The sequence below is a fragment of the Gopherus evgoodei genome, chromosome 5, assembly GCF_007399415.2.
Source record: "Gopherus evgoodei ecotype Sinaloan lineage chromosome 5, rGopEvg1_v1.p, whole genome shotgun sequence".
NCBI classification, from domain to species: Eukaryota; Metazoa; Chordata; order Testudines; family Testudinidae; genus Gopherus; species Gopherus evgoodei.
The window spans coordinates 100,449,236-100,470,272 of NC_044326.1; the positions used below are offsets into that span (position 1 = coordinate 100,449,236).

General features: G+C 37.4%; 1 protein-coding gene across 2 annotated transcripts in view; it reads right to left on the bottom strand.

Moving 5' to 3' along the window:
• Nucleotides 1-21,037, bottom strand: part of FAT4 (FAT atypical cadherin 4) — a 233,962-nt gene that overhangs the window by 90,311 nt on the left and 122,614 nt on the right. For both annotated transcript variants that reach the window (XM_030564254.1, XM_030564255.1), the window contains exons 4-6: nucleotides 20,144-20,494; nucleotides 13,741-14,663; nucleotides 12,826-13,000 (exon numbers count right to left, since the gene is read on the bottom strand). In XM_030564254.1, the coding sequence (XP_030420114.1) occupies nucleotides 12,826-13,000; nucleotides 13,741-14,663; nucleotides 20,144-20,494 (1,449 nt within the window). The remainder of the gene's footprint in view (nucleotides 1-12,825; nucleotides 13,001-13,740; nucleotides 14,664-20,143; nucleotides 20,495-21,037) is intronic.

Consider the following 21,037-nt stretch of genomic DNA (forward strand, 5'->3'; position numbering starts at 1 on the left):
GGTATAGTTTCATCTCACAGAATTTCCACTCCACACAGCCAGAATAACAAACACAGAGAAAAAAATGACATGGACAGAAATGAATGGTGGTGCTGTACTCAGTTATGCCTCCATTTTGCTTTAATACTCATGAGTAATGCAGTCACACCAAATGTATGGAACTAAATATTTCCTCCCTTTCACCATTAGACATTCTTTCTGCACATATGTACATTTAAAGATACACAAAAGGAGAGATCACTGTAGTTATATTTTCTGCTAATTACTATATGGTTATTGTGAAACAACACCTGTTATCTTCATCTGGTTTAATTCTGGAACACATGGGCAGAGTAAGCTCTTTTGACCTACTGTAATGCTCAAGTACATGACAGTGTTTTCTCTAACATATCTTCAGCTTTAAATACCATAGTTGCAGTTTGGCATGGAAGGAGAAATGATTACAAAAATGTTTAGTGAATCTGGATTGACAGAAGAAAACAGTCAGAGGAGATTGACAAATACCAGGCAAGGCAACTCCTGAATATGTTAATAGAAAGTTTAGCAAAACAGCTCAGTTATATGGTGAAGTTATATATACGGCATAGAGAAAAATAAGAAAATACAAAAACAGAAATATGCTGTTTAGTTTGTGATCTACACATTGTTCATTTAAAAATATGCACAGGTTCTGGGTCTTGTCATTTGTGACATATTTTACAATTTTGGAAATGATGAAGCTATTATTCCTTTCAAAACTCAGAAGCCTGAAGTCTCTGTAAGTACTAAAATATCACAATTAAGTGTTAGAAAATTGACAATAGACTTGTAAAAAAAAGTACAGGCACCTGCTTTACCAAAAGAACACAGAAAGATTAAGTAAAATAAAATGAATAAGACCAAATGACTAACTAAAGTTCAAACTGCAAGCAGATTACAATTTTTCATAGGCCCCCGTAAATTAAACACATCATTATCCTGAAACGTGGAAAGCAATTCAAAAGAAATGGAATTTTTGCTTAACTGAAATCTGTTGCTTTGCAACAAAGCTGATTTCATTCCTGCAGTCAAATATTCAGTGAATGGGTCCCAGACTCGAAGTTGTGTGTGTTATTAGAAAGCATTAACTTTTTCATGAAGTAAATGAGATTTTTCTCACAGTGGAGCAGCCAATCTTTCTAAACACATTAAAAGGCAGACAGGGTCCACTGCTCCATGTTGGTGTGTTTTTAAATAATTATGGAGATGCTGTAACCTCTTCACAGTAAAGTCTGCAAACAGCATTCATTATGAAGTTGTATTTTAGTGTTCATGTAACTCAGCTTGGAATAAGAATTTGGCTTAAAAACTCTCAATTTTACTCTGAACACAAAGGAGAATGTATATACAAAATCTGAAGGAAATTTTGGGTCATTAAAAGTTACCTATTTTTGAAAAACTGACTTTTATCTTCCTCTAGCTCCAAAACAGTTTTTCATTATATCTTCAAAATTTCATGTAGTTAAATCCCTTTCAAAACTTGTGAACCTAATACATTTGTATTAAAAAATTGTATCTTATTAATGACTTTTGTTGTGGATGGTTTGTGAGCCAGTCCTGTTTCCACCAATATAACAGGTGACAGCTAAGGGATAACTCAGGATAACTTCCGTTAGCTCAAGATGTAAAGGCAAAATTCAAGAATGTACAAAGAACCTCATTGGTGACACAAGCAAGAGCCATTTTCCCCAGTGAGATTTGGTGGTGGAATGAGAAAATTTGAAAGCTGCGAAGGAAAAGAAAATGTTTTAAGCTTTGGCAAGCGACAATCCCACAGCAGGATTTTCAGGGGTACAAAAAAGCCAAAAAGATAAAGAAAAAGTAAAAGGTGGCAGACTCTAAAGCTAAACTCAAGGAAGGCTTATACGCCAATCTTGAAATGAAGGAGGATGAGAAAGAAACATTTAGATTGGCAAACACCTGCAATAAGAAAAGTAAAGGTATTAGTGAGATCAAAGTAATTAAAGACGAAAGTGGAATGAATTAATCAATGAGAATCAGATTAAGGAAAGTGGAGAAATTACTTTGAAGGCTTATGAATGAACAGAATCCAAGAGAACCCTGCCATATGATAAAACCAAACCAGGGTGTGGTGGCACCAGTCCTAGAAGAAGTTGCAGAAGCATCAAGCAACGTGAAAAATAAGAATGCTCTCAGATGCACAACCATGGAAGTGCCTGGAGCAAGCAGGTGTAAACATATTGACACAGTAGTTTTAATTGTGTTGTGACAGGGCTTGGCTTGCTGGCGATACAGCCCAGTGGTTAGGTCCCTGGATCACAACTCTCCCATTTGTAGTATCCCCTGCTGATGACCACTCTGGCATGGCAGTGGATAGTAGATAGTAACTCAGACCTCCAGCCAGATCACTACTGAAGTCTATCCCTTTCTAGGGTAATCGAGTCCAAGAAAGTATAAATGTCCAGTATCATCCAAAAAGGAGTTTCTAATCCAACTCCAGACCTCAGAAGTCCTCACACCCTTATTTCAGAACTTCCAATATCTTTACCTCGCCTTCCCCCTTACCTCAAAGGGGCAGGGGAGCTTGGGCCCTCCCTCACTACAAGGCTCTGACTAAGCAGTATCAAGCTTTCCTGCCACTCAGTTTCTCAGTGCAGGGTGTGGTCACAGCCTTACAAACAATCCAAGAAAAAGCAGAGCAAAGGATTCCTTAATCCTTACTAACAAATTAATCCCTCCCCTGGGGCCTGAGGTAGCTGCTGCTTGCGAGCTCTTCTTCCCTGCAGCAAGGACTCTTTTGGGGTTCTCATGATAAGTCCATCCCCCTATCTTATCTGCTATTCTCCCTTTTCTGAGCTGTCTGGCTATCTTTTAAATTCCTCATCTGTGGTGCGATGAGCCAAGACAACTTGGGCACAGAATTGGCCCTTAACTTCTTCTATCCTCATGTGGGGTTTATACACCCAGTAACAAGGTGGTACCAATTACGGGGGTGGGGGAAACGAGAATCCAGGCTTAGATAATTTGGGCATATGAAAATAAGATCAGAAGAATATATAGGAAACAAGCTTCTTAAACTTAAATATGTAGGGTACGAGAAGGGTTGGAAGGCCCAAAACTAGATGGATGAATGTTATACAAAAGGATGTGATTAACTGTGAAGTTTCTGATGAACTGCTTCAAGACAGACTAAAGTGGAGAAGATGGACTTGAAGAGCCAACCTCACATGGATGGGAGTAATGCTTGAAGAAGAGCTCTAAGAGATAAAGGCTTAGATTTCAGAGCTTTACAAATAGATTTCTAGTTCCAATTCTGAAGGTGGTGGTTTGTTATGAGAGGTCGCACTTAGAGTATTTTTAAGGATCCATGTTATTAAGTATCATAAAAGTGAAGCATTTCCTGGGTTTAGTCAGAGAAAATCTGAAATTTTACTCAGAAGGAACAAAATGAGAGAAAGTCACCAGGAAAGTAAATTTAACTCCCATGTAAAATGTCAAGGGTTTGGGGAAAAGTATTGTCCTAAATTGGGATAAGAAACCAAAACCTTGAACACTTTCATGGGAGTGAAATTCTGCAATATTTCTTTTAGGAAACATTGGAACATTCCTACAATTGGAACATTTTGGTGTTTCAGAAACAAAATATGCTCCTGGGAGCCCTGATGCCTTTGCACTTTGGCCAACGAGCCAGGGAAGCAGGCAACCCTGCCGGCGGGCTGCTGGGGAGGTGCATAGGCAGGCAAGCATCAGGAAAGCTGCCTGGTTTCCTTTGAAAGGTTAATTGAAATCGACAATTCCCATAGAATGTTTTGATTTCAATGAACTGGCATTTTTCCAACAGAATATTATTCCAGAGGAAAATTTCTGACTAGCTCCAGCCAAAGTTCTATGGAGCAAGGTCTGAGACCCACCACATCATATAATGTAGCTCATTTGGACTAACACTACTACCTAATGTTTTACATTTGTGTGAGGTGATATATACATAAGAGGAAGGGTTATTGTGTTATTTCTGGTTTATAATCCTTTTATTTTTTTAAAATAAAAGTGTATTTGTTTTTATAAAAAAAATTATCTTATAACTAGTGTCTATGAACTTTGTCTGCATCAAACTGAGGTTTCAGTTGCCTGTGTGATTAAATTAAGAAATTATAACCAGAGCTCAGAATTCAAAGGGATTGCTGCAGAGCTGGATGAGCTCAAGGGATAGGGTTAACCTCTCACAACCTAATAGTTTCAGAGTTTGTCAGAAAATTCTTTAGTCACTAAAAAGACAACTGGTTCAGGGAAACTAAAAGATAATTATATTGGTTAATCTGAAATCCTTATAAAATTACAAAGGCACTAGGGCCTTTGCATCCCCTAGAAATATATCAGACCATCATTGTCCTGGACACCACAGGAAGAAAGGGAAGAAACCAGGAATGTTGTTTAACTTGGCTGTGACTTTATTAAGTAACACATCTAGGAACTTCATGGAAATAACTTGTCCAGTGCAGGTCATCCTTCCTTTTGTAATTTGTACTACCTGGAGAAAGGCTGCTGCCAGCTCCCCACCCCATTAACCTGGTCCCAGAACCATAGAACAGACCCTTACTCCCTTCATTCAAGGTTTGTCTCTCTATTGTACCAGATATTAGGAGCACCAGTCCCATCCCTCAGCTTGCTTAGAAAATAGGTTTCATAGCGGTAGCCACGTTGGTCTGTATCAGCAAAAGCAACAAGGAGTCCTTGTGGCACCTTAGAGACTAACAAATTTATTTGAGCATAAGATTTCGTGGGCTAAAACCCAATTGTTTAGGAGATGCTTTTCCTAATCCATTTACAATTCCAGTGTATGAGGGAACTAGACCCTAGTGATTGATCACACCTGCACTGGGCACCTGCCAAAATGCACCAACATGAACACCTCCAGTATAACGCAGGCAATAAAACTTCCCCAATCATTATTCCTAGAGCATATAAATATCCAATCTCGATTTTAAAATTGTTGGTGATGGAAAATCCATCACAACCGTTAATTGATTGTTCCAGAGATTATTTACCCTTACTGTTAAAAATTTACACCTTATTTCCAGTCTGATTTTGTCTAGCTTCAACTTCCAGCCATTGGGCTGAAGAGTCCATTATCAAATACTTATTCCTGAAGTAGGTTTTTACAAACTGTGGTCATGTCACCTCTTAAGCTTCGCTGTTAAGCCAAATAAATTGAGCAACTTGAGTCTATAACTACAAGGTAGGTTTTCTAAACCTTCAGTCATTCTCATGGTTCTTCTCTGAACCCTCTTCAATTTAACAGGATCCTTCTTGAACTTTGGGCATCAGAACTGGACACAGTATTCCAGCAGCACCAGTGCCAAACACAGATGTAAAATAAACTCCCTCCTCCTGTTCAATATCTACCTGATAATGCAACCAAGGATCACACTAGCCCTTTTGACCATGAAAGAGAAAGGCTGGCAGGGTCTATTTAGAGCCATGACTAGTGCTGGCACATACTGTGCAAGCTCCCCACAATAATGTCTGTAATGGGTTTGCGACCTAAACAGATGCCAGTTAGTAATTTGCTGCAATCAAACTCAGATCTCCTACAGTGAAAGGCTTGGGCATTAATCTATCATATCATAGAGCCCTTAGAACTTTTCTGTAATCTAATGATGTATAAAGTGCAACTCATTTGGGATGCTTCTGAGAGAAGACTGATATGCATAGTAAAACTACAGCATTTTTACCCAGAATTATGTTAAGCTTCCCAGCAAAAAGATGCATTTTGAAAAAAAAAAGAAAAGAAAAATAGAAAGAGCCATTAGGGGCAACTGTTCACATGCACTTGTAAAACATGCACATCTTCATTTGTTCATATTGTGTTTAAGTCACTGAGGCTGCAATAGGTGAAGATACATGTTTGTGGGCACAAGAGGTACATACTACAAATGGCCTCAAAGACTCAACATTTTTAACAAATAAAATTGAACTTAAACAATGAGAAGAACTTAAAAACATGTTTTTAAACCAACAATTACTTATTCTTTAAGTCATTGTTGTAAACAGCAAATATGGGGGAGGCTGGTTCCCTTAGAAACTGCTGACCGAGTCAATTTGGTCTGCTTATGACTCTTGTGTATCCCACAGTGAGCTCCCTTTAATCATGGTTGCATGTTATTGAATTGTACTTTAAAAATATCACATACAACTGGTGAAGATTAACCTTCAGGATAAGTATTCATGCCATATGTTCATGTTTTACAGGTCTTATCCTAGCAATTAAGCTTCCTGAAATTGTCATCCTGGAGGTGAAGAATTAGCTAACAGACTTCCAATTTATAAGGTGTAATGTGCTGTTTAAGCAGGGTTTAAGATCACTATGACTGGAAAATTTTAATAGTTTTTAAAGAGCAGGACATTTTCCTTGCATAGCACTGTTACCACTCAAGTATTTATCTTCTTATTCTTTCAAGAGGATGAAGTATTCTCTCTCTCTCTCTCTCTCTCTCTCTCTCTCACACACACACACACACACACACGATTGCCCACAGTTGGCAGTTTCCAAACCCACTGGCACATTTTTCTCAGTTTCATGTAAAAGTGACATATCCATGAAGAAAGTATTCTTAAAACACTTTCTGCCTAATATTTACAAAGCTAAGTATAACGTATGGAGTAACATTTAGGCAAAAGATGCAACTACAGCAGCTTAGGAATGTAACAGTTTACATTTCCAATAGCTTTATAATTCTTGCCTGCCTTTGGACTTCCTGAGTATCAAGAGCTATGATTCTAGCCTACTTTCCTAAACTATAAGCAATACAGTATTAGAGAGAGAAGGGCCTATTTAGATACATTTTCAAAAAAAGATATACCTGCTTTGCATACCTAAAACTGGCAAGTCTATATAAAACAAACAAGATGGCGCTCATGACAGCTCATAGTTGGAAATCTTCACTTCATGCCTTTTTTCTTTTCAATCAATATTGTATAGTATTATGGTGAAACCTGAACTACCTGATATATATTTAAGAGGCAATGCCAACATCAGTTCTCACTTTGTCACCATGCTCACTTGGAACATTCTCAGTAAATTGATGATGACGAGCCATCCTAAACACATGCCTGTCCAGCACAGAATGAACAAAGCTTTATTGTAACACTGTGCACTACTGGTTGGCAGGAGTAAATGTATTAACTTAAGTTTGAATGTGTGAGATGATGTGGTCATTGCTGTTCTCCTTGTTTCATGGAATTGTATCTGTTTTGCTAAGAACCCTACAAATGACTGTAAACTGATGTTGGCATCTGACTCAATTTTTATGCTCTGCTAGTGACTGTATGCTTAACTTGATCAGGGAAAGGGACAGACTATTAATGATAGAAGTGGATGTCTGTTGGGGGTTATACCTGGGGAAAGCACAAAGGAGAGAAGAGAAAGTGGGTATTTGGAAACAAAGAAAAGGGTGAAAAGCAACTGGCTAAAAGGTAGAGGTGTATTAAGGGTAAAACATATTACTCTCTTCATATTGTTCTGCAGATACATTATTGCATATCATTGTGTCCTACTCAAGCTTGCCATATGCTATGGTAAACTTTGTGGTCTCTTATGTGCATATGTGCTGGCACTCAAGGGATTTGCCGAAGCAAATCTACAGGAAACTTGAAAAATCAGCTACAGCCAGCTGAGGAGTGAAAGAACTGTACTTTCCTCACAGTGGAAGCTCTCTAAATTCCTTATGGTAATAAATAATATAGATTGAAATAAATGAGTAGAAACACCTCCACACAGTAGCTACTTCCTTTGGGAAATATACAGTAGCAATTCACTTTGTCTTTTGTATTATACCATAAATGGTACTTAGTATTTCCTTTAGTCTAGCTAAACATACTTACTGCAAATTGACCTTTACAAATAGACAAATCTCTTTTAATCAGAAAATGAAAGCAAATGACAAATATTGACTAGTAAGCTAACCCATAAAAGTGAATCACACCAGTATTCAGTGTTATTCTTAGGTACTCCTGTATGCACCCCAGGCTGCCTGGCAAGGTAGTGTCATATACAGAAGTATCTGTGAGCACTTTCTTTTTACAACTTTCTGCAAAGTTTTCCTTTGGGAATTTTTCCTGATGGTGAATGGCACTCATTAACTGTTTGTTCTCATGTATTAGTTGGTAATGGAATAACCCTCATCTGTTGAGAGAGACGACCATTTGCACTTGGGAATCAACCTTCTTAGGTTGTGGTAAATCAACCTCAAAGGGCATATTTTTCCTTGAAAAGGCATGTTCTCAACTACTTTGAAGTGAAACTAGCAGAAATATTTAAGAAATAATACATGTTTCTGTTTATAGACTAGACAATTTTCTTGATTAAGGGCATAGTTAGAAAAAAAGGCTTAAGCCTGGATCCTCCCGTGGGAGTTAGGCACCCAAATACCTTTGAGAATCTGTGCCTTATTTGTCTAGTGGAAAAAATCTTAGGGTATTTCTAATTATAATGCTGAAATATGTATAGAGTAATTAAATTTCTAGCTGCATTATTCGTCCTAGTCTTATGATTCTCTTAGCCCATAAAATAAAAGAGAAGCCTACAGCAGATTGACCTCATTATGATTCAGGCTGTCTTATTTAAACCAATTATGGGATATGAATCTGTGCCAAATACAAAAATCTATTTTGTCTCTCTTGCACACCTTTTGGAACTGAAAAACAGAATTAATTTAAAAGATATGGGTTGATCTAAATAAATTTACATATTTTTTGCTGTGGAAGACATCAAAACAGAGAATAACTCGCTAACAAGCAGTCAGGCCGAAGCAGTTCATTCCATTTGAAACTCGCTTTTTTCAAATATCTTGTCAAATGCTGATATATTTAATCACCTTTTCACAATCTCAACAGAAAGGACTCACTTTATAAGGAGAAACGTTGGAAAGGGTAGTTGGACACTAAACATTCACAGTGAGATTTTGAAAAGCTCTCAGATTTGGCCTACATGCTCAGTTTTACCTTTGATTTTAATGGAAACAGAGTTAGGTCAACACTGAGTGTTCTGAAAAGTCCCATCCTTACTATGAGTTGATGGGTGATTTGCATAACAACGATGGCCTGGCTCCAAATTGAGGACCCAGTCCTTTAATCCTTATTCACATGAAGCTGGATTACATGTCTTGTACATGGCCTTCTGAAGGGAATACTACAGACTTCGCCTTCCCTGAGAGTCTCAAGGGGAGAGTTTGTGCCCCCTGAGGCTCTTTGAAACACAGGGAGGTGAACTTTGGTCCATCCAAGTGCTCCCCCTGGAGCATCAGTCCATTCTGCCCATGGTCCAGCTTCTTCTATATGCCTTTTTGGGCTATTTGCTTGCTGGAAGAGGAAAGGGCAAATAGTGTCTGCTGACAAGGATAGCTCTGATGTGTGGCCATTGCATGGGCTGTGCAAGGAGGTAAACTCCTCGCATAATCTCCTGCTGCACATATATAAAAACCTATGTTAATGGATCACAACTTCTATGGAGGTAACCTTTGCCCACCCTCATGCTTGAAAGGAAGAATGCAAATCTTCATCACAAAGATTCTCTATAGCAAAACATATTAATCAAAGCGGTATACCAATAACTGCTAACTATAACAAGCAATCCACTCCCATTGTTTTTCAGAGTAGTGTTAAACCTACACGTAATCTGGTTGCTAGTTTATTTTGAAATAGAAAAAAAAACACATGAACAAGGCTTTGCATTAGCAGCTGCATATCTGGTTCTAGCTATGCTGTGCAGTAAGATACCATTCTGCAAATGCAAGATGATGCAGTTGTAGTTCATTTCAACAGTAGATTGGGGCAGCTATCAGGTTTCCAGATGTGCTACTCAATATCCATGCAATTAACAAATAAAAGGATGGTGATGGTTGGAATGCTAAAATTTTCTCCACAATAACATTCAAAGAGTTAAAGAAGTTGAGATAAAAGCTGCCGCTCCAATTTTTGTCACACTGCCAGAGTTTAATGTCTATCTATCTCTGAATTTCCACCAGATGGAGCAAAAAGTAAACCCTCTCTTCTCCCATCAAATTTGCCTTAAAGAAAGGTCAACTAAGCCAAACAGTGATTTATGTGCTAGAAATAGACTCATAAAAATACTTTGGAATGGTTGCATGTTGGTGTCTTGGTAAACATGCAACTAGAGTTTTTGGAGGAGCATCTGCAACACCATCACATTATTCTAAAATTCATCATTTTGCCTGTAACTCCCACTTATAAATCACATCTGTGCATTCACGTATTCTGATTGGTGGCATATGCTGTAAGAGGGGCTCTCTAATTCAGAACAAAGGGGACTTTGGGGTTAAATCCTGCAAGGTGTTTAGTATGACTGTGAGGTTCTAAAACTTCAAGAACTGACTAAATATGAGTTCACAATGCTCACAACTTCTTAGGCACTGGGAAGAATTTGTTCCTAGATTAAGAAGTTGTTAGGGAATGTGGCTAGTGAAGACATGAATGATGGCTGGAGATGTAGGGACTAAAACAAACAGGAAATATCAATAACCTTATTCCTATTATTAGTTCAGATTGTCAGAGTACTTCTGGAAAACTGTGCATGAAAGTGTATTGAAAGAAAAAATAATAATTATTATGCAGAAACAACTTGATGTTCAACTGGCATTTAGTAACTATTTTAAAGTGTCAGATTGTGGCCTGGCTTGAGCAACCATATGGGGCATAAGAAGGCTAAGACATTCATCTGTTCAACACACGCTCTTGCGCTGCCTCCCTAGATTTCTATTCCTTCCACATGCACATGGCCAGGGAGCGGATAAAGAGGGGCAGAAAATGACTAGCACCTTGGCTCCACTCTCACTATATGTTGATTAGTGCAGCTGACTGGAGTGGAAGGGGAGTAACCTGCTATCAGTAAGGACTGTTAGCAGATTATTACTCCCATGCAGAAGGAAGAGGAGTACAGGGAAGGAACTTTTCTCCAAAGTGCAATTCCTTTTCTGTGCTCCTGAGTGGTACAACTGTCTTGCACTTATTAAATGGGTTAGTGCACAAGGTGCAGTGTGGCTCTACATGTTCACAAAGGGCCTAATTTTGCCAGCTTTATTCCAAATGAATAACACCTTACTCCACAAAATACTATTCTGCATGAGTAAGGGTATCATAATCTGGTCTTCAGTGTATATGGGACACTTAAAAGCCAAATCTTGGCCTCTGAGCTCTGAGGACTGCTGTGAGGGTGTTGCCGAGTATTAGCAGTTCAGTAGAATTGTTCTGAGGCATTCTGCCTGTTCAGGGTAGGCACAGATAGAGTGTCTCAGGAAGCACCACAGGAAGTGTCATGCATGACTTCCTTACATCTGATGCAGATAGGAGCAGCATGTGCTCTGCCAGTACCTGCTATGAAGGATAACAGGTATTCAGGTTGGGATCATGGCTAATACCAAACTGGCTGGCTCTGACTTTGGGGACCCTGGAGAACGATGTGGCTCACTAAATCAGCCCATAGCCTAAATATTCAGGGGACACCAGCAGAAGTGCAGTCACAAAACAACAACATAGGGAAAATAAACATGAAATTGCATGAATTTTACAGGTATGCTGAAGGGACATCCACAGGACAGTACGCAGTTGAGTTTTCTTAGTAGTTGTGTCTATGAGCGTCAGGTGTCTATTCTGCCTACCCTTACATGGATTCACTGAGAGAGGAAAGGACAGGGCTTGGGCAGGCAGAATTTTGCCTTTGACATGCTCCTCATAAATTTTCAGATTTAATTTCATCTGGATATCGAAAGAGATTTTCATTAGCAACAAAATGAAATAAGAGGTACTTTATTAAGTAAGATGCTACTTGCACTGCTAAAAGCAAATCCAAAGGATTGTTTTTCTGATGAAATTCAGAAAGATGACCTTTTTTCAAGGTTTCAGCTTGCACTGCTTTCCGACCCAGCTTGAGTGCTCACTACATAACACACTACTGGAAACAAGCTGAAAACCAGAAGCAAATCTTAACAGATAAAATACAAAATGCTTCAGAGAGACAGAGCTACTATAGGCAGAGAATTGGGCACATTACTCCTGTTATTGCTAAGTAGAATTATGTTTCTACATTTATATCAACTGATTTAACAGGAATCCCCTAGAATTTCACTGTGCTTAACTAGGCAAAATTTGTAAAGTGATTTAAGTATTTATTGTTATTATGGTCCCATTTAAGTCAAATGAAGTATCTGCGCTGGCTCTGAAGCTCCCATTGGCTGGGAACTGCAGCCAATGGGAGCTGTGGGGGCAGTGCCTGAGGGCGGAGGCAGTGTGCAGAGCTGCCTAGCTGTGCCTCCACCTTGGAGAAGCAGGGACTTGTCGCCACTTACACGGAGCCACTCAAAGTGAGCACCATCCAGATCTGGCACCTCACAACCCCTCCCGGGCCCCAACCCCTGCCTTGAGCTCCCTCCTGCACCTCTATCTTAGTTAACTGGATTTTTTTACTTACCCGCACCCCTCGTTCCCCCAACATGTCAGATAACAAAGCTTTTACTGTTATGAAATTTTATGGTAAGAACATTTGGATTCTGCAGCAAATTCTGTGGCTGTAGAATCCAGGCATCCATGCAGGCATCTAAAAACTAGGGTAAAATTCTGGTCCCAGTAAAGTCAATGACAAAATTTCTATGGACTTCACTGGAACCAGGATTTCATTCTAGGTGTGTTCATATAACTTAAGGTCTTTAACTTTACACATCATAACTATAAACAATACACAGACTTCAAATATGTTTCTATATACCAAAATGAGGCTTTGCAAAGCTTGCAAATAGCAAAAAAATGAATCCTGGGTGGCCTACACGTTGGATTTACCTGAATCAGCAGCTGTGATCAACAAGATGTACTGCTCCTTAGTCTCTCGATCCAGGGTTTGTACCAAGTGGAGCTCTCCACCGGCTGAGAGAGTAAAGGCACCATCTTCATTTCCACCAACAAGAAGGTATGTAAGTTTGCCATTTAGACCTTGATCATCATCCCTTGCTATAACCTACAAAAGTGACATAAGCACATAATAACAAATAATAATAATGAAGAGTACATGCTTGTGTGTGTTTGTCACCAAGATTGCCTTCTATGACAAAGTATTTTATGAGGAACAGGAAATACTCCATGTGTGACAGAATTAATTAGAATGCCTGGGGTTTTATTACAAATTTGTTGTAACAGCAAACTGACTTAATTTAAAAGGTGTGATGAGTGTCTTAAACAAGTGCTAGTTTAAAATACAAAATTAGTATTTTACTCCTTTTCTCCATATCTGAATGTATAGTTAAAACCAGCCTTTGAGCCAGCTTTGGGCTCAGCAAAACCCATAGAAGATTTTGCAGGAACCTGTCAAATTGGAGGGAATATTGTGTCTGCTGCTGTCTGAGCACACTGAATGGAACTCTAACTGCAGTAGTGCCTCACTTTAAATAGAGAAGGAGGGAGGTTTGAAAGAAAGAAAGAAAGAAAGAAAGAAAGAAAGAAAGAAAGAAAGAAAAAGAATGAACAGTTGAAGTGGTCTGTGGGGATGGAAGTGAAAACCAGGGGAATGAAATGTCCCTCTAAAATCCTAATATATGTATAAGATGGGGGGGGGAACTGTTATACAGTTATGTAAAGAAAAACACTTCATGCCATGTTATACTCAAAAAGGTAATTATTCAACCGTAAAAATCTCAGTAGATGTTTAATTTTTGATGAAGCAAATAGTTTTGTAGTAAACACATATTTAAACGTACTCACCTGAAGAATAACTTTTGGAAGTGTCCCTAAATTCTCAGGGACATTCACAGAATATGGAGAAAGCTCAAATGTAGGAATAAAATCATTAACGTCCATCAGAACAATACTGACTGTGGTGGTGTCTGTCCTGGGGCTACTTCCACGATCAGATGACTGAACAGTTAACGAGTAGGAGGGCTTTTTCTCTCGGTCCAAAGGCTTGGCTACTGTTATCACCCCAGTAACAGAGTCGATCCGAAACTCATTATTGGTGTTTCCACTGATTATGGAATAGCGAACCTGCCCATTTGTACCTTCATCTCCATCTGTAGCAAACACCTGGATCAGGTCTGTTCCTGTCAGAGTATTTTCACTCGCCTCTACTTTATATAGTTTTTGTGCAAACAAGGGGTTGTTATCATTGATATCAAGGACTACTACAACTACATCCGTAGACGAAGAAAGGCATGGCTGACCTTTGTCTGTAGCTACCACAGTCAAAGTATAATTAGCAACTGCTTCTCTGTCAAGTTCCCCAATGAGCCTTACTTCACCATCAATAGTGCCAATACTGAATTTGTTTCCCAAAGGCCTCAGCAGAGTATATTCAATGTAGCTGTTAGGACCACTGTCCGGGTCAGTTGCTTGAGCTCTAAACACAATGGTGTCTATCGGTGTATTTTCTGGAATGTAGGTCAGCTTTGAAGAGATAAAGCTTGGAGGATTGTCATTCACATCCAGCAGAATAATAGACACTTGAGTTGTGCTTGTGTATCTGGAGGCTGGTAGAGTAGCCATGTCATGAACCTGAACAACAAGGCTATAGAAGGACTGACTTTCCCGATCCAAAGGCTGCTTGATGCTCAGGACTCCATTCTTGTCAATATTAAATTGACCAAGGGTATCTCCTGATGTAATACTGTAGGACAATTGTGAGTTAGAGCCTGTAAAACAAAAATAAGGACTGTAACTTAATCTCATTGATCTTGTCGTACATATGAAGTATACAGAAGTAGGTTTTTTAATTTCTAGTAAATAACATTATTAGAGGTAGATAAAAATGGCAAAATGTTTACATTTTGAAACAACGAAATTAAATGAGAGAAAGGGTAATCACTTTTTGTGTCATCTGCAATTAAACAGAGATGTGGTAAGGTTGCATATTATATTTGATATGTCAGAATCAAGAACTGCACTCAAACATTACTGAAGATATGGTCAGCTGATAGTCTTAATAAAATATTTATAAATTGTAAAACTTTATTTATGCATTTCTGTAAACGTGCATACATGTTTCCACTGAATGACACAAAAAGTCATATGATAACAACACACTGATTAGGACACATTTTTATTTGTTTATTTTTTTAATGTTTTACTTCAAAAGGACACCAAAAGCAGTGGAGTCCCAGATTACTTACACATGCGCCAATCAAAAAGTATATTATGGATTTAATCACTAGGGATCACTTTGGATTTATAAATGTTATATAGTGCCTTGAACATGTTAATGTTATGTAATAAGTATCTTATAATTCAACAGGTATCAAACCTACTTCCACTGTAGTCTGTGGAATTTTTCTATGGACTTTAACGATATCTGTATCAGGATCTGTTAAACCTATCCTTCCCTTCTAGTCTCAAAATAATTTTGATTTGACACAATGTATCCATTGTGTCTGTAAAATATTCAGTGTAAAAAGACACATCCTGGTTACATTGAAGTTTCATTAAAGTTAATGTCAATATTTCAATTGATTTCAGTGGAACAAGAATTTGGCCCTAAAACTGTAGGCCATGAGGGTCGGTAAGATGTATCCAGCAAAAGGGAAATAAGGATAAGGGGGCAGAACAAACACTGTTCTTGTACAAGGATAGTGGCAACAAAAATAATGGCCTTTTTTTGGGGGGAGGTGTAAATTAAAAGAATTAGGGATGACAGTAATTGTATATTTACACACAATCTATATTTGCATTGCAGGTGGATATTGCCCACCACTACTAGTATATAAACATATAAACAACATTATCATATGACAAGAAGAATTTGGTTGCTTTAGAGGTATAAAGCTTGATTCACCACTGTGTTACTCCAGTTTCAAAGACATGAAACTCCATTAATCTAACCAGCATAAAATAATGCTGAGTAATGTAGTGGTAAATCAGAACTGTAAAGTCCATACCCTGAAATTGGATCGGGAGGGTCCATTAACCCTTATGTCAACGCAGAGGCTCACTGAAATCAAAGGTGCTATGCATGGCTACAAGGTGAGACCCTGAAGATCTCTTTAAAATAATACAGATTAAGGGTGAAATCCTAGCCCTATTTAAATCAAAGGAAGCTTTTCCATTGGCTTCACTGGGTCAGAAATTTACCCTATATCTGATTCTTAATGCAAATAATGATACACTTTCAAAAGAGAGAGGCAGAGAGGTTATATAAAATAATTATTTTAGGAACTGTACCAATAAAAGCAAACAAGAACTAGATTAGGCAGAGCAAAAGAGAATAATGTATAGATATATGCTTTACCATATACGAAAGAGCATTCAAAATATCAAATGAACAACCCTTATCTTGTGATTGAAATATAACTGCTACAATTATGGCCAAGGAAGACATCTATACATTTTGGTAAGAAAAATACATTTTGAATCCTGACAAAGTGATTTTAGGCATGCTATATACTAAAAAAAAAAGTATTTTGAAAAACTAAAACCCAGAGCTCATGCTAAACATTTATATTATTCTTTAAAAAGGTGAGTTGAGATCTATTTTCTCTTTCTGGTCTCTGCATTAAACACTGAAATCATAAATACATAATTTTAAAATTCTATACTTAGCCTCTCTGGTCATAAAGGTTGTGTTTGAAACGTAATGGATTTTTATATTCTAACTAACCCTCTCTAAACTTATTTTTCCACAGTGTATAATCTCAAGTTGGACATTTAAGTGTCTCGTTACTTTGTATTTCCTGCCAATTTTATTCAGTAGCTTCTCCCCTACCCACTGAACTTCCCAGGAAATAAATGATTCTTATATACAAAGTATTAATTATTGCTGTTTATTGTTCTCAAAGTAGTAAGACTCTAAATCATCCTCTTTTAAATATGTAGAGCCGGACACGAAAAATGATACATTTAAATAACATTTGGAAAAGATTAATGTATTTATATGCCAGACATATATTAAAAAATGTTTGTATATCACTTGAACAAGTGAAGCACTAAGTATTATAATATTATACATTTATTTACCTTGGTTTTAACTTGCTTAACTTTACCCATGAAAATATTCTGAAATGTCAAGGAAATGTATTCATAGCATGAAAAACTACAAAATCCATCAGCTAGCAATCCTACTCCTATTTAAATGAATGGGAGTTTGGCCACTGGCTTTCACTAGGAAACAAATGAACCCTAAAGAAGAAGATCAAATTAGAAATACTTTCATTACATTTATTACTCTGTGTTTACAGTTCTTTTTGAGGTATATTTTATCACTTGTTCCATATACAACTTATTACTCATTCTTTTTTTATCTTCACATCCACATGCTATTTTATTTCTCTGACAATATTTGTTCATAACAGTACTGAACTTCCAGTATTTGTCATTCTTCCAATTCATGACAGTTTTATTACACTTCCCTGTCTATTTCTATGTGATGCAATATATTCATTCCTTGTATTGCTTTTTAAAACAAAACAAACAAATATCTCATCATTTTCTTGGGTCTGAATCTTGGAAACACATCATGCTACTCACATGCTCAGCTGAACTCCTGGCCTTACTAAAGTTAATGGGAGCCTTATTATTGTCTGCAAGGGATCCAGAAATTCATAGTCTCACTAGAGAAAGGCATTGTCCATTTAAAAAAAAATAATAAAAAAAAACACTATGCACTTAATTGGAGGTGGGGGCATCTTTCATCTGTATTGCTATAGTGAGCCATCTTTATCCAAGATGGGAGGACTCCTCCACACTGATCACTGTCAAGACTGAATAGTAGTTAGCTGCCTCATTGGATTTATCTTTTCTCTCTGACAGATGCTTGCCTTCAAAGCTCAGAAAGGGAGATGTCAAGCTCTTTAAAGTTTTTAATTTGGTTAATTAATATGAATGGAACAAGAAAGAACCAACCTTTTCCCGCTCATGTTGGCACATACAGGTCCCTGAGCATGACCAGCAGATACCCTAACATCTTGCCTGGAGTTTTTTTCTGCGGTAGTCTCTCTCTTTTCTAAATCTCTTAAAAGCTCAGTCAATAGGTTGCTTTGGTTTGTGAGGAAGTTACTCAAGTTATACCTTTAAACATTTCTGTTAATTCCATATGAAACAAAAACAAAAAACAAAAACCAGAAACAAAAATACAAGACCCAATGCATGTCTTTGTTTTTGCACAGATTAAAAAAATTGTAGCAGACTCTCTTTGATATTACTATCCATCTGTATATAAAAGCACGTCAAACTGCTGAAAACAACCATTGTTTCCCAAGAGGCAGGTCAAACAGCAAAACAATGCAAGTATTTTCTTACTGTAGGCTTTTGCAGACTTTGCTAATCTTTATCTTGGATTGACAGAAAAAACAGCCTGATATAAAACAACATGCCCTTCATAGATCTGCATGCATAAATGATCAGACAACTTCCACAAAACAATAGTTTATTAATATACATTCTGTGAGATATTTATGGAGAAGTACGGTTGTAACTGCTACCCTGTTTTACACCAGTGTGCAAGAAATTACACTGGTAGAGATTTCAGGATTGAAATATCAACATAGCTTGTAACATTTGCTGAAGTTACAGAGATTGTTTTATAAAGTATACTGTAAGTACATATGCTGTGTTGTTGTAGCTGTGGTGGTCCCAGGCTACTAGAAAGACAAGGTGGGTGGGTGAGGTAATATCTTTGGACCAACTATAGAGCATGAAGGTTTACAAGCTGTCAACATGGAGAGATTTAAAAGATGATAATATATTTGAAGCTTGTCTCTCACACCAACAGAATTTGGTCCAATCAAACACCTTGTTTCTCAATATACTATAGTGAACCCAGCATGCCCATGTAATGCAGTTTCTGCTCTATTAATTTTAAATCTAGCCTAATAAAACAGTAAATTTGCCATAAAATATAGGGGATACTGCACCTTATTCCCCACTGCCTCACACCTTGTGTTGTCATTTACACCTATGAAATTTGAGTGCAAAGTAGGTATAAAATGTTACTATTAAGATCTGGAAGTATTTCATGCCCATTCTGCTCAGTGTAAATAAATGAATAAAGTGAAGGGCAATGGATAATAAGGTCCACAATGTTTAATGACATTAAGGTGGTCACCCAAATCAAGAGAAAATTCAATGTCAAGCATTATACCCCATTCCTAGTTGCTTTTTCATTTGCTTTTTTGTGCTTTTTGGTGTGTTTATTCTTCTTCTATAACCTCGCTGATGCTATTTTGAGTGATATGTCCATAACATGGATTATCCTTCACTTCTAAAATCTACATTTTTCAGTTATTTTTTATAAAACTCAACCTCATTAATGACTTTTTGCATTTAACAAAATCAAATACCCTACACAGTAATATTTTAAAGTGTGTGTATAATTATTCTTCATTAGTCATTACCGGCATAAACTATATGACAAAAATCAGTTTACTAAACAAATTATACACATTATCATCTTTTAAATCCCTACATGTTAACACCTCATAAACCCTCATGTGAATAATCCAAGGATTAAAACCTTTTAAGTAAGCATTTCTCTGACATGTACTGACATCGTCCCTTCATATTCCCTTATAGTATACAATACATTTATTGGGTGCATTGTAATGACTATCGATGAGATTCCCACATATTTCCTTGTAGTGCTTTAGAATCTATTATACGTTTTGTTTTAAAATAATGTTAAGAAAAATAAATCCAAACAAAATATTAAATTAAAACAGTTGTATTATAGATCGGATTTAAACTCACAATATTAAGAAAATTATCATTAAGTATTCTGTTCTCATTGTGCCTACATAGCTCAATATGCTCAATATGTAAAACATTCTAATATGGATGCCCAACAGGGATGCCAGAGAAGCCAGTACTTGACTTCACTAAGTATAGACATGTATTAAATGTCTTTTTTTTTTTAACTGATGTCAAATAGAAACACGGAAAGAACCTTACATTCTAAAACATAGTGTGAGCCATCAAAAAGTCACCATTTACACACAGCGGTAACTAAAATATCCAGGTATTTTTTAAAAAACCTGGGTATTTCAGATACAACTGTATGGTTATTGTGGATAAATAATGTTTATAAGGATGACCATTATTTGCCCATTCATGAGCAAATGCCTTAATATCTTGCTGACATGCAACATGCATTTGCCATCAGAATTTTAGAATACAAAGGAACACATACCATCATCTGCATCAGTAACATTCAAGTTGAGAATAGTAGATCCTGGAGGCAGATTTTCCATCAAGGACGTGCTGTATGAGAGCATGCTGAATAGTGGCGGATTATCATTTACATCTAGTATGTTGAAGTAAACTCTGATGGCAGTGAACTGACCACCACCATCTCCTGCATGGACAGTAAGAATGTAATATTGCTGCACTTCATAGTCCAACATGCGAGTCAGATTAAAGACTCCAGTGACCGGATTCAGGAAGAACATGCCATCTTCATCATCTTCACTCACAGTGTATGTGATTTCTCCATTTACACCAGAGTCATCATCAGTAGCTAAAATGGCTGCTACCAGAGAACCTACACAAAACAATGGAAGAACTCAGTGAGAGAACAAGAACAAGGAATTTCAAAAAGATTAGAAATAAAACTGAATACTCCTACAGAACTGGTAAACAGGCCATTCTCGTGGAATAACAGGTCTCTTCCTTAAGAAATAAGAGCCTCAAAATTTTATGTTTTTGTTAAAATTGGGAATTAATTACATATGTAGGCCCTTGTCATAAACAGATAGTTAAGGGTTAATAGAACAGGAGTACTTCATGTCTCTTTTGACTGTAAAGGGCTAACAAGTTCAGTGAGCCTGGCTGTCACCTGACCAGAGGACCAATCAGGGGACAGGATACTTTCAAATCTTGAGGGAGGGAAGTTTTTGTGTGTGCTGTTAATTTTTGGTTGTTGTTCACTCTGGGGGCTCAGAGGGACCAGATGTGCAACCAGGTTTCTCTCCAATCTCTTTGATACAGTCTCTTGTATGTCCAGAATAGTGAGTACTAGGTAGATAAGGCGAGTTAGGCTTATGTTTGTTTTCTTTATTTGCAAATGTGTATTTGGCTGGAAGGA